The sequence below is a fragment of the Pongo pygmaeus genome, chromosome X, assembly GCF_028885625.2.
Source record: "Pongo pygmaeus isolate AG05252 chromosome X, NHGRI_mPonPyg2-v2.0_pri, whole genome shotgun sequence".
NCBI lineage: Eukaryota > Metazoa > Chordata > Mammalia > Primates > Hominidae > Pongo > Pongo pygmaeus.
Window position 1 is genome coordinate 158,052,156 of NC_072396.2, and position 10,542 is coordinate 158,062,697.

General features: G+C 55.7%; 1 protein-coding gene across 1 annotated transcript; it reads right to left on the minus strand.

Annotated features, from left to right (window-relative positions):
• Positions 1-1,018: 1,018 nt before the first annotated feature.
• Positions 1,019-9,099, minus strand: LOC129024865 (PWWP domain-containing DNA repair factor 4). Its single transcript, XM_054472137.1, has 5 exons — positions 5,664-9,099; positions 5,043-5,150; positions 4,620-4,934; positions 4,296-4,457; positions 1,019-4,241 (listed from the first exon to the last, which is right to left on the minus strand). Exons 1-5 carry the CDS (start codon positions 9,097-9,099, stop codon positions 2,350-2,352), a joined length of 5,913 nt encoding a protein of 1,970 aa, XP_054328112.1. The 3' UTR covers positions 1,019-2,349.
• Positions 9,100-10,542: the final 1,443 nt, after the last annotated feature.

Here is a 10,542-nt window from a genome sequence, read left to right on the forward strand (position 1 = left end):
AGCATCCGCTCAGGCTGGAAAGGATCTCAGAGTCTATATATCCCTCAACCCACCCACATGCCCCGGATGCCTTTCAGTGACCCTGATTCAAGGAGGAGGAGAATAGATGCATGTCCGAGGCATGTCTGCCTCTCTTCAGTGGATGCCCCAGGTGTCAGTGACATCCAAGAGAGACCAGGTCTCCTCCCTTCACCCCAAGCCAACAGGCATCTATGACCTCACATAGTTGGGTGAACCTGGGGCTGCGCTCTCAAAAACAGGCCATTGGCCCATGACACTGGTGAGAATTTCTCACCGACAGGAGGAAGCAGTGCATCCTTGTTACCTTAAAGATTAGGTTGTCACCTGAGTCACCACGTTCCCATCTGCTTCTATGTCACCTGAAGTCGGTCTTCAGAGCAGAGCCTTCAACCACACCTCACTTGCTCTCCCGACCTAGCATAAGGTCAGGAATGAATGAATGGGGTAGTAAAGTAATACTAGAACCTAGAGATAAACATGGCTCCACGAGAAAGCTGAACTCAGGTGATATGTTGGACTCGGAGAGACAGTGTTGTGGAGTAGCTAAAGTGTGTTGTCTCGGTGTGTGAGGTCCACACAGAGCACGGAGACAGTCTGTTTCCAAATAATTGCCGGGGCCATGAGGATGTCACATGGACTGTCCAGGCAGTGTGCCCAGGAGTCTTGGTCACACTCAGGCAGAGTCTAGAGAGGGTTCCGTCGGGTCTGATGTACACACCACTTGGAAGGCTCTCTTCTAAAATTTCGTCAGAATTTCCAAGCTATTATTGCTTTGGAAGTGTGTCTATATATTTCCTAGACACTCCACCTATGGATTTGGACAATCTCAAGCATGACACAGCTGAAGTTCAAGGTGAGAGACACAGTGGTTTTAAGGTGACGCCAGACAGCTCCTCTGCCAATGTTACCCAAACACATGGCCATGTGAATGCATAACATGGTCTCATGAGAACAGGTGACTTCCTCTAAGAACTAAAAAAGGACTCAGGTTCATGTTAAGGCCTTCACGTTTATTTTAACATCAAGTTTGAAAAACAAACTGGCTTTTCCATAACATTTGTCCTCAAAAACCATCTTGTTTCAAGTTAGCCTAGCAATCTGTGGGCTTCACAAGTTAGGTCTGAATTGCATCTGTTTAATATTATTCCACCAAGGGCCGGCCCCACTTAGCAGAATGAAGGCTGCCCCTGTGACCCATTTTTCCAACTCCCAGCCCTGGCACCTCTCCTTCTCTAGCAGCCCGGAATGTCTTACCAGCCTGTGTCTAGATTGTTGGGACCTGTCGGAGCTAGCCCGTGAGTAAGTCGGAAGATGAAGCTCGGTGGCATTGAGACAAATGGCCACGTCTTGGGGGATTCTGGATCCAGAACAAGGAGCTGGCTTTCCTCCAATTTATGGGCAGGTAGATGGGCTCCTAAGCAGTTGGGCTAGCCACATAGGTGGAGAGAAGCCAGGCCAAGAAGGAGATGGCTCTAGCTGCCCTCCACAGGGGACCGACAGTTAGAGGGAGAAGATCCATCACTGTCAGTTATGAAGACAGCCTGAATCCCGTTCTAGGAAACAGTTCAGCCGTTGAAGGAGGGTGTGGAATTTCAGGGAAATGCAGAGCGACAATCTTGCATGAGGCTGACAAGACCCTCACTGCACACTGAGATTTCACTCATGCACGTACGGACTACGTGCAAGCCATTCGGTAACTTCATGTTTGGCCTGCAGTTTGCTTTTTGAAAAAGTATGGCAAGGCCGTGTTAACATAGGAGAAAATGTCTCTCTCATGGGATTCAACTCTTGGGGCTACTGTTCAAAAAATAAACAAGCATAGCAGGGAAAAGGCAGGAATTATCTGAAAAAGGAATCTGATAGTTTCTATCTGCGTATCGCCAAAAGAATGAAAAGTCTCACCGATGTTTCCATAAAAATATACACCAGGCTTTAAAGATTATTGTTTAAAAGCTGATACCAGTGGCTTTTTGTGTAAAAGAATATAGGTCCTAAATGAAAGTACCAAGTCCAGTCGAAAGACACGTTATGAAAATCAATGCTCTTGTCTTTCAAACCTATCGGGACAACTACACATCCAAAGACGTTGAGGGAAACGCAAGGGTTTGCAATCGTTTAACAAAATAGCTCTTCACGAGTTTGCGATGAAGACATGGTGATGAATGTGCCACCACCACATGCGAGAGATGGGCCCCAAATGAATTCCTCACGTTCCCAAAGTCTCGAATATCCAGAACATACTTACACGCGTTGGGGAAGGGACGAGGCGTTCTCATTAATTCTAGAAAGGAGGCAGCTCCCTGCAAAGGTATGGGTGCAGGGGGGGAGCTAATTAGCTTTACGGGTGGTTGCTGGTTCCCTTCTTGCCTTCTTTAAGATATTTCTGTCAAACAGCTCTTTCTCCCGGTAATGCACAGGTGGCCCTCGCAGGTACTTCTCCTCTGCTGCCTTGTAATCCAGCCCATCAAGTGTGGCGATGGCACAAATCATGGCTTCCGGCAGAAGAACTTCCAGAACAAAACTGACTTTGTCATCCTTTATCAGAGTCAGCATGGTTTTGTCAATTTGCTTGTAGATTTCTTGTAAATGCTTGGCCACGACTTCCAACTGATCGTCATCCTCCAGGTATGTTTCAATGCAGAGCAAGTCCTTGTGTGGCTTCAGAAACGCGGTCAGCCACCTGGACTGCTTCCTGCCTTGCAAGATGTCCAGAAGGTGGGGGTCGGCCCCCTTTCTCCGCACGATGAAGTCCACCAGCTTCTGGTTGTCTCGGTCCCGAGCGGCCCTCATCCGGTCCGGGAGGATTTTCTTGCAAGGCCTCTTCCCGCCCAGGGAGGTCTCCTCCTCCCAGTCTTCCAGGTCGCCATAATTCACCTTTGGAAAGTCAATCTGCAGGTCTCCCTCTTGGATGGCTCTCCTGATTGGGTAGCTGATGTCTGCGGCATAATAGTCCAGGAAAGAGCCCCGGAAAGAACCCCGGACCAGTCCTTCTCTGTAGTGGGAAATCAGTGAGAAGCACCAGTTGACGCTTTGCTTGTAGGCCTTCTGGGCTCTCTTCAGCAGTTTCTCTTTCTCCTTACAATCCAGGTGCTTCAGCCTTCGAAGAGGAACTTGAATGCCCCGCTTTCCATGGTGCAGGTTGGCCTCAAGCAGGAGCACCCTCGCGGTCTTGTCTGTGTTGCTGACACTCTTGACCACGGCTGGCCAAAACGGATGATCTTGAAATTTGAACCAGACCATCGTTCCCCTTTCAATGGGACGTGGCTCCTGTGGAAAAGCAAGGCTGGCGGGCTGCCCATCCTGTTTACCGCCAGCCCTTTGAACGGTGGTGACGGGATTAGCAAGCTTAGCGTCACCAGGCGTCTGAGGTCCTTGAGGTCTCCTCTGAAAATCTGGACCTGGACGCTTCCTTTTTCTATTGGCAAGCCGGAGTGAAGAAGGCAGCCTGTGCTGACGGGACCCAGAGGCTGTGGCCATACCTGCCCAGCCTGGCTTCCAGGCACCCTCTCCAGGGTCCTGAATGTTCCCCGAGAAGGCAGAACATTCCGGGGATGCAGCCAGGGCCTTCTTCGGGCGGCTGTCCTGTATCTCTTCCTTCAGAGCGGGGGGCGCAGGGCTGGTGAGACCTGGAGGCAGAGATGCACCCTCCTCCGTTACTGTGGGATGCAGGGACATAAGAGTTGAGGCGTTTGCCCTTTTCTTCCCCCTTTTCTCACAAACATGCCGCAAAAGTGTCAGGGAGTCCTGGCAGGCTTGGGGGCTTTGCAACACATGTGCTTGCATTCCAACTGGAGTAGGAGCAATGGCCATGAGCGCCCGTGACCTGTCCCTGCCCAGGGCACCTGGAGTAGGATCAATGGCCATGCACGCTGGTGAGCTGTCACTGCGCAGGACGCTTGGAGTAGGATCCATGGCCATATGTGTCTGTGACCTGTCACGGTGCAGGGCGCCTGGAGTAGGAGCAATGGCCGTGCGTTCTCCTGAGCTGTCACCACGCAGGGTGCCCGGAGTCTGAGAAATGGCTTTGCGTTTCTGTGACCTGGTACTGCGCAGGGCCCCTGGCATAGGTGCAATGGCTGTGTGAAATGGTGAGCTGTCACCGCGCAGAGGGCCTGGAGTAGAAGCAATAGCCTTGTATGCCTGAGAGCCGACACGGTGCAGAGCGCCTAGAATAGGAGCAACGGCCCTGCTTTCTCTTGAGCTGTCACAGTGCAGGGCGCCTGAAGTAGGAGTAATGTCCTGGTGCGCTGGTGAGCTGTCACAATGCAGGGCGCCTGAAGTAGGAGTAATGTCCTGGTGCGCTGGTGACCTGTCAGCATGCAGGGTGCTTAGAGTAGGAGCAAAGGCCATGCACGTTCGTGAGCTGTCACAGTGCAGGGTGCCTGGAGTGGGGGCAATGGCCTTGCATTTCCATGACTTCTCACCGTGCGGGGCGCCTGGAGTAGGAGCAATGGTCGTGTGCCCCTGGGAGCCGTCACCACACAGGGCTCCTGGAGTAGAAGCAATGGCCGTGTGTGCTGGTGACCTGTCACCATGCAGGGCACCTGGAGAAGGAGCGATGGCCCTGTGCGCTGATGAGCTGTCACCGCCCAGGTCACCTGGAGTAGGAGCAATGGCCTCGTGTGTCTGAGAGGTGTCACCGTGCAGGGCTCCTGGAGTAGAAGCAATGGCCGTGTGTGCTGGTGACCTGTCACCATGCAGGGCACCTGGAGAAGGAGCGATGGCCCTGTGCGCTGATGAGCTGTCACCGCCCAGGTCACCTGGAGTAGGAGCAATGGCCTCGTGTGTCTGAGAGGTGTCACCGTGCAGGGTGCCTGGAGTAGAAGCAAGGGCCGTGTTTGCTGGCGAACTGTCACCTTGCAGGGTCCCTGGAGTAGGGGCAATGGCCGTTGAGCTGTCATCACCCAGGGCGCCTGGAGTAGGAGCAATGGTCGTGTGCACCTGGGAGCCGTCACCATGCAGGGCTCCTGGAGTAGAAGCAATGGCCGTGTGTGCTGGTGACCTGTCACCATGCAGGGCACCTGGAGAAGGAGCGATGGCCCTGTGTGCTGATGAGCTGTCACCGCCCAGGTCACCTGGAGTAGGAGCAATGGCCTCGTGTGTCTGAGAGGTGTCACCGTGCAGGGTTCCTGGAGTAGAAGCAATGACCGTGTGTGCTGGTGACCTGTCACCATGCAGGGCACCTGGAGAAGGAGCGATGGCCCTGTGCACTGATGAGCTGTCACCGCCCAGGTCACCTGGAGTAGGAGCAATGGCCTCGTGTGTCTGGGAGGTGTCACCGTGCAGGGTGCCTGGAGTAGAAGCAAGGGCCGTGTTTGCTGGCGAACTGTCACCTTGCAGGGTCCCTGGAGTAGGGGCAATGGCCGTTGAGCTGTCATCACCCAGGGCGCCTGGAGTAGGAGCAATGGTCGTGTGCACCTGGGAGCCGTCACCATGCAGGGCTCCTGGAGTAGAAGCAATGGCTGTGTGTGCTGGTGACCTGTCACCATGCAGGGCACCTGGAGAAGGAGCGGTGGCCCTGTGCGCTGATGAGCTGTCACCGCCCAGGTCACCTGGAGTAGGAGCAATGGCCTCGTGTGTCTGAGAGGTGTCACCGTGCAGGGTGCCTGGAGTAGAAGCAAGGGCCGTGTGTGCTGGCGAACTGTCACCTTGCAGGGTCCCTGGAGTAGGGGCAATGGCCTTGCGTTTCCATGACTTGTCATCGCGCAGGGCACCTGGAGTAGGAGCAATGGCCTTGCGTTTCCGTGACGTGTCACCTCTCAGGGCCCCTGCAGATGGGGCAATGGCCGTGCGAGCTGTTGAGCTGTCACCGCGCATGGTGCCTGGAGTAGGAGCAATGGCCGTGTGCGCCTGAGAGCTGTCACCGTGCAGGGCACCTGGAGTAGAAGCAATGGCCATGTGTGCTGGTGACCTGTCACCATGCAGGGCGCCTGGAGAAGGAATAATGGATGTGCGCCCTGGTGAGCTGTCACGGCCCAGGGTGCCTGGAGTTGGAACAATGGCCCTGAGTGCTGGTGACCTCTCAACGTGCAGGGTGCCTGGAGTAGAAGCAATGGCCTTGCATTTCCGTGACCTGTCAGACCTGTTACCACGCAGGGCACCTGGAGTAGAAGCAATGGCCTTGCGTTTCCATGACCTGTCACCTCGCAGGGCCCCTGCAGTTGGGGCAATGGCTGTGCGCGCTGTTGAGCTGTCACCGCGCATCGTGCCTGGAGTAGGAGCAATGGCCATGTGTGCCTGAGAGCCGTCACCATGCAGGGTGCCTGGAGTAGAAGGAAAGGCCATGTGCACTGGTGGCCTGTCACCATGCAGGGCGCCTGGAGAAGGAATAATGGACGTGTGCGCTGGTGAGTTGTCACCGTGCAGGGCACCTGGAGTAGGAGCAATGGCCATATAAGTCCATGACCCGTCACCGTGCAGGGCCTCTGGAGTAGGAGCAATGGCCTTCCGTTTCTGTGACCTGCCACCACACAGGGCCCCGGGAGTAATAGCAATGGCCCTGCATTTCCTTGATTTACCGCCTAGCAGGGCGCCTGGAGTAGGTGCAATGCCCATACCCACCCATGACCTGTCCCCGCACAGTAAACATGGAGTAGGGGCAATGCTCCTGCGTGTGCGGGACCTTTCACTGCACAAGGCGCCTGGAGCAGGGGTAGTGGCCCTGCTCGCCCCTGACCTGTCACCGGGCAGGGTTCCTGGAGTAGAACCAATGGCCGTGCGTTTTCGTGACCTGTCACAGCGCAGGGTGCCTGGAGTAGGAGCAATGGCCCTGTGCACCGGTGACCTGTCACCGTGCAGGGCGCCTGCAGGAAGGGCAATGCCTGTGCCCACCCGTGACCCAACCCCGAACAGTGCGGATGGAGCAGGTGCAATGGCCCTGCCTGCCCGTGACCTGTCCCTGCGCAGGGCACCTGGAGTAGGGGCAACGCCCATGCCCACCTGTGACCCCTCCCCGCACAGTGCGCATGGAGTAGGGGCAATGGCCCTGCGCACCCGGGACCTTTCACTGCACAAAGTGCCTGGAGTGGGGGCAATGGCCCTGCTTGCCCCTGACCTGTCACTGCCCAGAGCTCCTGGAGTAGGATCAGTGGCTGTGAGTTCTCGTGACCTGTCACAGCGCAGGGCGCCTGGAGTAGGAGCAATGGGCCTGCGCACTGGTGATCTGTCACCGCGCAGGGCATCTGCAATAGGGGCAATGCCTATGCCCACCCGTGACCCTATCTCGCACAATGCGCATGTAGTAGGGACAATGGCCCTGCGTGCTCGTGAACTGTCACCACGCAAAGCACCTGGGGTGGGCGCAAGGCTGGTGTGCGCCCGTGACTTTTCACCACGCAGGGTGGCTGGAGTAGAGGCAATGGCCCTGCGGGACCGTGGCCTGTAACCTCGCAGGGCGCCTGGAGTAGGGGAAATGGCCGTGTGTGCCCGTGACCTGTAACCGCTCAGAGTGCCTGGAGTAGGGGCAATGGCCCTGCGCGTCCAAGACCTGTAACCCCGCAGGGCGCCTGGGGTAGGGGCAATGTCCGTGCGTGCCGCCGACCTGTTTCCGCCCAGGGCGCCCGGATTAGGTGCAATGGCGGTGTCTGCCGTTGACCTGTAACCGCGCCGGGCGCCTGGGTTAGGTGCAATGGCCCTGTGCGCCCATGACTTGTAACCTCGCAGGGCACCTGGAGTAGGGGCAATGGCCTTGCGCGCAGATGACGTGTTTCCCCGCAGGGTCCCTGGAGTAGAAGCAATGGCGCTGCGGGCCCGTGACCTGTCCCTGCGAAGGGCGCCTGGAGTAGGGACAATGGCCGTGCGTGCTGCTGACCTGTCTCTGCGCAGGGCACCTGGAGTAGGGGCAATGGCCTTGGACGCAGATGACCTGTTTCCCCGCAGGGTCCCTGGAGTAGAAGCAATGGCGCTGCGTGCCCGTGACCTGTCCCTGCCAAGGGCGCCTGGAGTACGGACAATGGCCGTGCGCGCTGCTGACCTGTCTCCGCGCAGGGCACCTGGAGTAGGGGCAATGGCCCTGCACGCCCATGACTTGTAACCTCGCAGGGCGCCTGGAGTAGGGGTAATGTCCTTTGGCACCCGTGACCTGACACCGTGCAGGACACCTGGAGTAAGGGCAATGGCTCTGCAAGCCCGTGACCTGTTGCTGCACAGGGAGCCTGGAGTAGGGGCAATGGCTCTGCAGGCCGGTGACCTGCCACCACGCCTGGCACCTAAAGTAGGGTCAATGGCCCTGCTCGCCTGTGACCTGTCCCCGCACAGGGAGCCTGGTTTAGGGGCAATGGACCTGCATGCCTGTGACCTGCCACCGCGCTTGGCACCTCGAGCAGGGGCAATGGCCCTGTGAGCCCGTGACCTGTCACTGTACAGGCAGCGTGGGGTAGGAGCAATGGCCCTGTGCGCCCAAGACCTGTAACCTCGCAGGGCGCTTGGAGTAGGGGCAATGGCCCTGCGTGCCCGTGACCTGCCACTGAGCCTGGCTCCTGGAGTAGGGGCAATGGCCCTGGGCGCCCCTGACCTGTCCCCGGGCAGGGTGCCTGGAGTAGGGGCAATGGCTGTGGGCTCCTGTGACCTCTCATCCCGCAGGGCACGCTTACTCTCTGAAGGGACCGTCGGTGATCTTGGGTTTTCCCTCTTCCCAAGACTCCTCCTTAAGTCGCCTTTGCATCTCCAATCATCTTCACGAGGGACAGAGCTGGCTGGCTTTTCGGGCACCTTTTGAGAAAGCTGAGAGGGTGTGGTGCTCTCTAGTTCGTGTGGTTTCCTTCCTCCACCCAGATTTGTTCTCTCCTTCAGAATCTCCAGGGCCACCCGAAGGGTTCCTCTGTACCCCATCTTCTCTCTGAGTGGGGCACCGAGCTTCGTCTGTGCCGCTGCAGAGGCGGCAATGTCTTCCATTTCAAACTTAGTTGGGGTCTTCACGTCTGTGCTTTTCACCTTGATTTTTTCATCTACTGCGAGGATTTGAACTTCTAGAGAAATCGCCTTTTCAGGCTTCGTTTTTGGTGAAGTCCCACGTGTGCACAAAACCTTTGCTGGCCATAGTCGGCCTTTCCAAGAGCATAGGATGTACTGAGAGTCCATGATGAGCTGGGAAAAGGTAGCTAAGGGAGGCCGAGGGGTCTGCCTGCCACACCCTCTGCTACCGCAGGTCTCTCCTAAACCAAGCTGCTCTGCAGAGCATCCTTTGCCTTCGGACTGCAAAGGGTGTGCAGTGTGGGTGGGCTGTGTTCCTCCTCCTGAATCTCCCTGAGGCACTTGAACTCGTGTTTCCAATGGACAATTCTGGAGTATGCTGCAACATGGTAAAGGGAGAGCAGAAATGTAACAGGAAAGCATCCTTTCGTGAAACGCGAAGCACCCTGCTCAGTGAGGTTGATAAAATAAGGAAACATGACAAGTGAGTCTTAGACAGAGGGATAGATGGATGGCAAGTATTTGGGATCATACAGAAGGTCCACAGAAGCTTTATTACACAGCAAACCCAAGGCCTTCTCCTAATTTTAACAATTCCATCTTGAGGAGCACCTGCATGGGGAGGTGGGTGTCCCAGCAGGGACCCCACGTTTTTTACTGAGTATTTTGTGCCTTTGGGCTCCTTGGGCGGAAACCTGGGGAAATGCTTCATGTTTTTATTTCTAGGGTGCTAGTATGGACCTGTGCTTCCCAGGAAGCCCGAGGAGGTCTCCCACATGCAGATGCTGGGTGTCGGCACCATGTCATGTGCAAGAGCGTACAGAACCCAGAGCTGCGTGGCGATCATCCTGGTGATTACTGGCTACCATCGGTCGTGAGGATCGCTGCAGGCAGCGGTCACTGGCTGCCATCTGCACCTCTCTACCGTGGCTTTAAACTTTTGCCTGCCGACACCAAATCAGTGACTCTTATCCTGAAAACAAGTGTCTGTACAACGACGGGCAAGGAAAATTCCACTGTGAAATGTCAGTGTGAAGTGAATGCAAGTGAATGTTTAGTAAATGGGGAAATCTTACCCAGTGTCACATGGATCGCAGCAGGTTTGGTTCTGTGAGCTGGATCTCTTGCTGCTCACACTGCAAGCGCTGGTGTGCAGACCCTTCAACCCCACTCTGTGCCCCTGAAGTGCGCTGTTCTTCTGGCGACCCAGTGGCACCACGTGTAGATGCTCAGGACCTATGCACTCCTAATGTCAACCTGGAAACACAAACAGAGATAGGAAATTAAGCCAATCAAGTGATTTATCCTGTTCCCCTCCCCAACTCTTGAATGCATGCCCTTTTGCAACAGAACCGACGTCTTCATCTCAGGCATCACGTAGTTGTCATCTTTGTTTTCTTCCTTCTTTTGCATCTCAAAAAATTTCCCTGTTATGCCACTTAGCGTATGCTAGTCTTTTTCCATTTCAGAACCTTGGGAACTAGTGCTTTCCCGATAGCATCCCCCTAAGACAGATGGATTCCATGTTAGCAGTCTCTCTCTCTCTCTCTGTGTGTGTGTGTGTGTGTGTGTGTGTGTGAAATGAAATGTGCTCAACAAGATTGATAAAAT

Bases quoted from the DNA above. Each gene is read 5' to 3' on its own strand.
- LOC129024865 (XM_054472137.1), bottom strand. From the start codon at position 9,099: ATGGACTCTCAGTACATCCTATGCTCTTGGAAAGGCCGACTATGGCCA. The intron at 4,935-5,042 runs GTGCCCTGCATG...CTCCTACTCCAG, and splicing joins GGCCATCGCTCCTTCTCCAG to GCGCCCTGGGTGATGACAGC. The intron at 4,458-4,619 runs GTGACCTGGGCG...CTCCTACTCCAG, and splicing joins GGCCATTGCTCCTACTCCAG to GCGCCCCGCACGGTGAGAAG.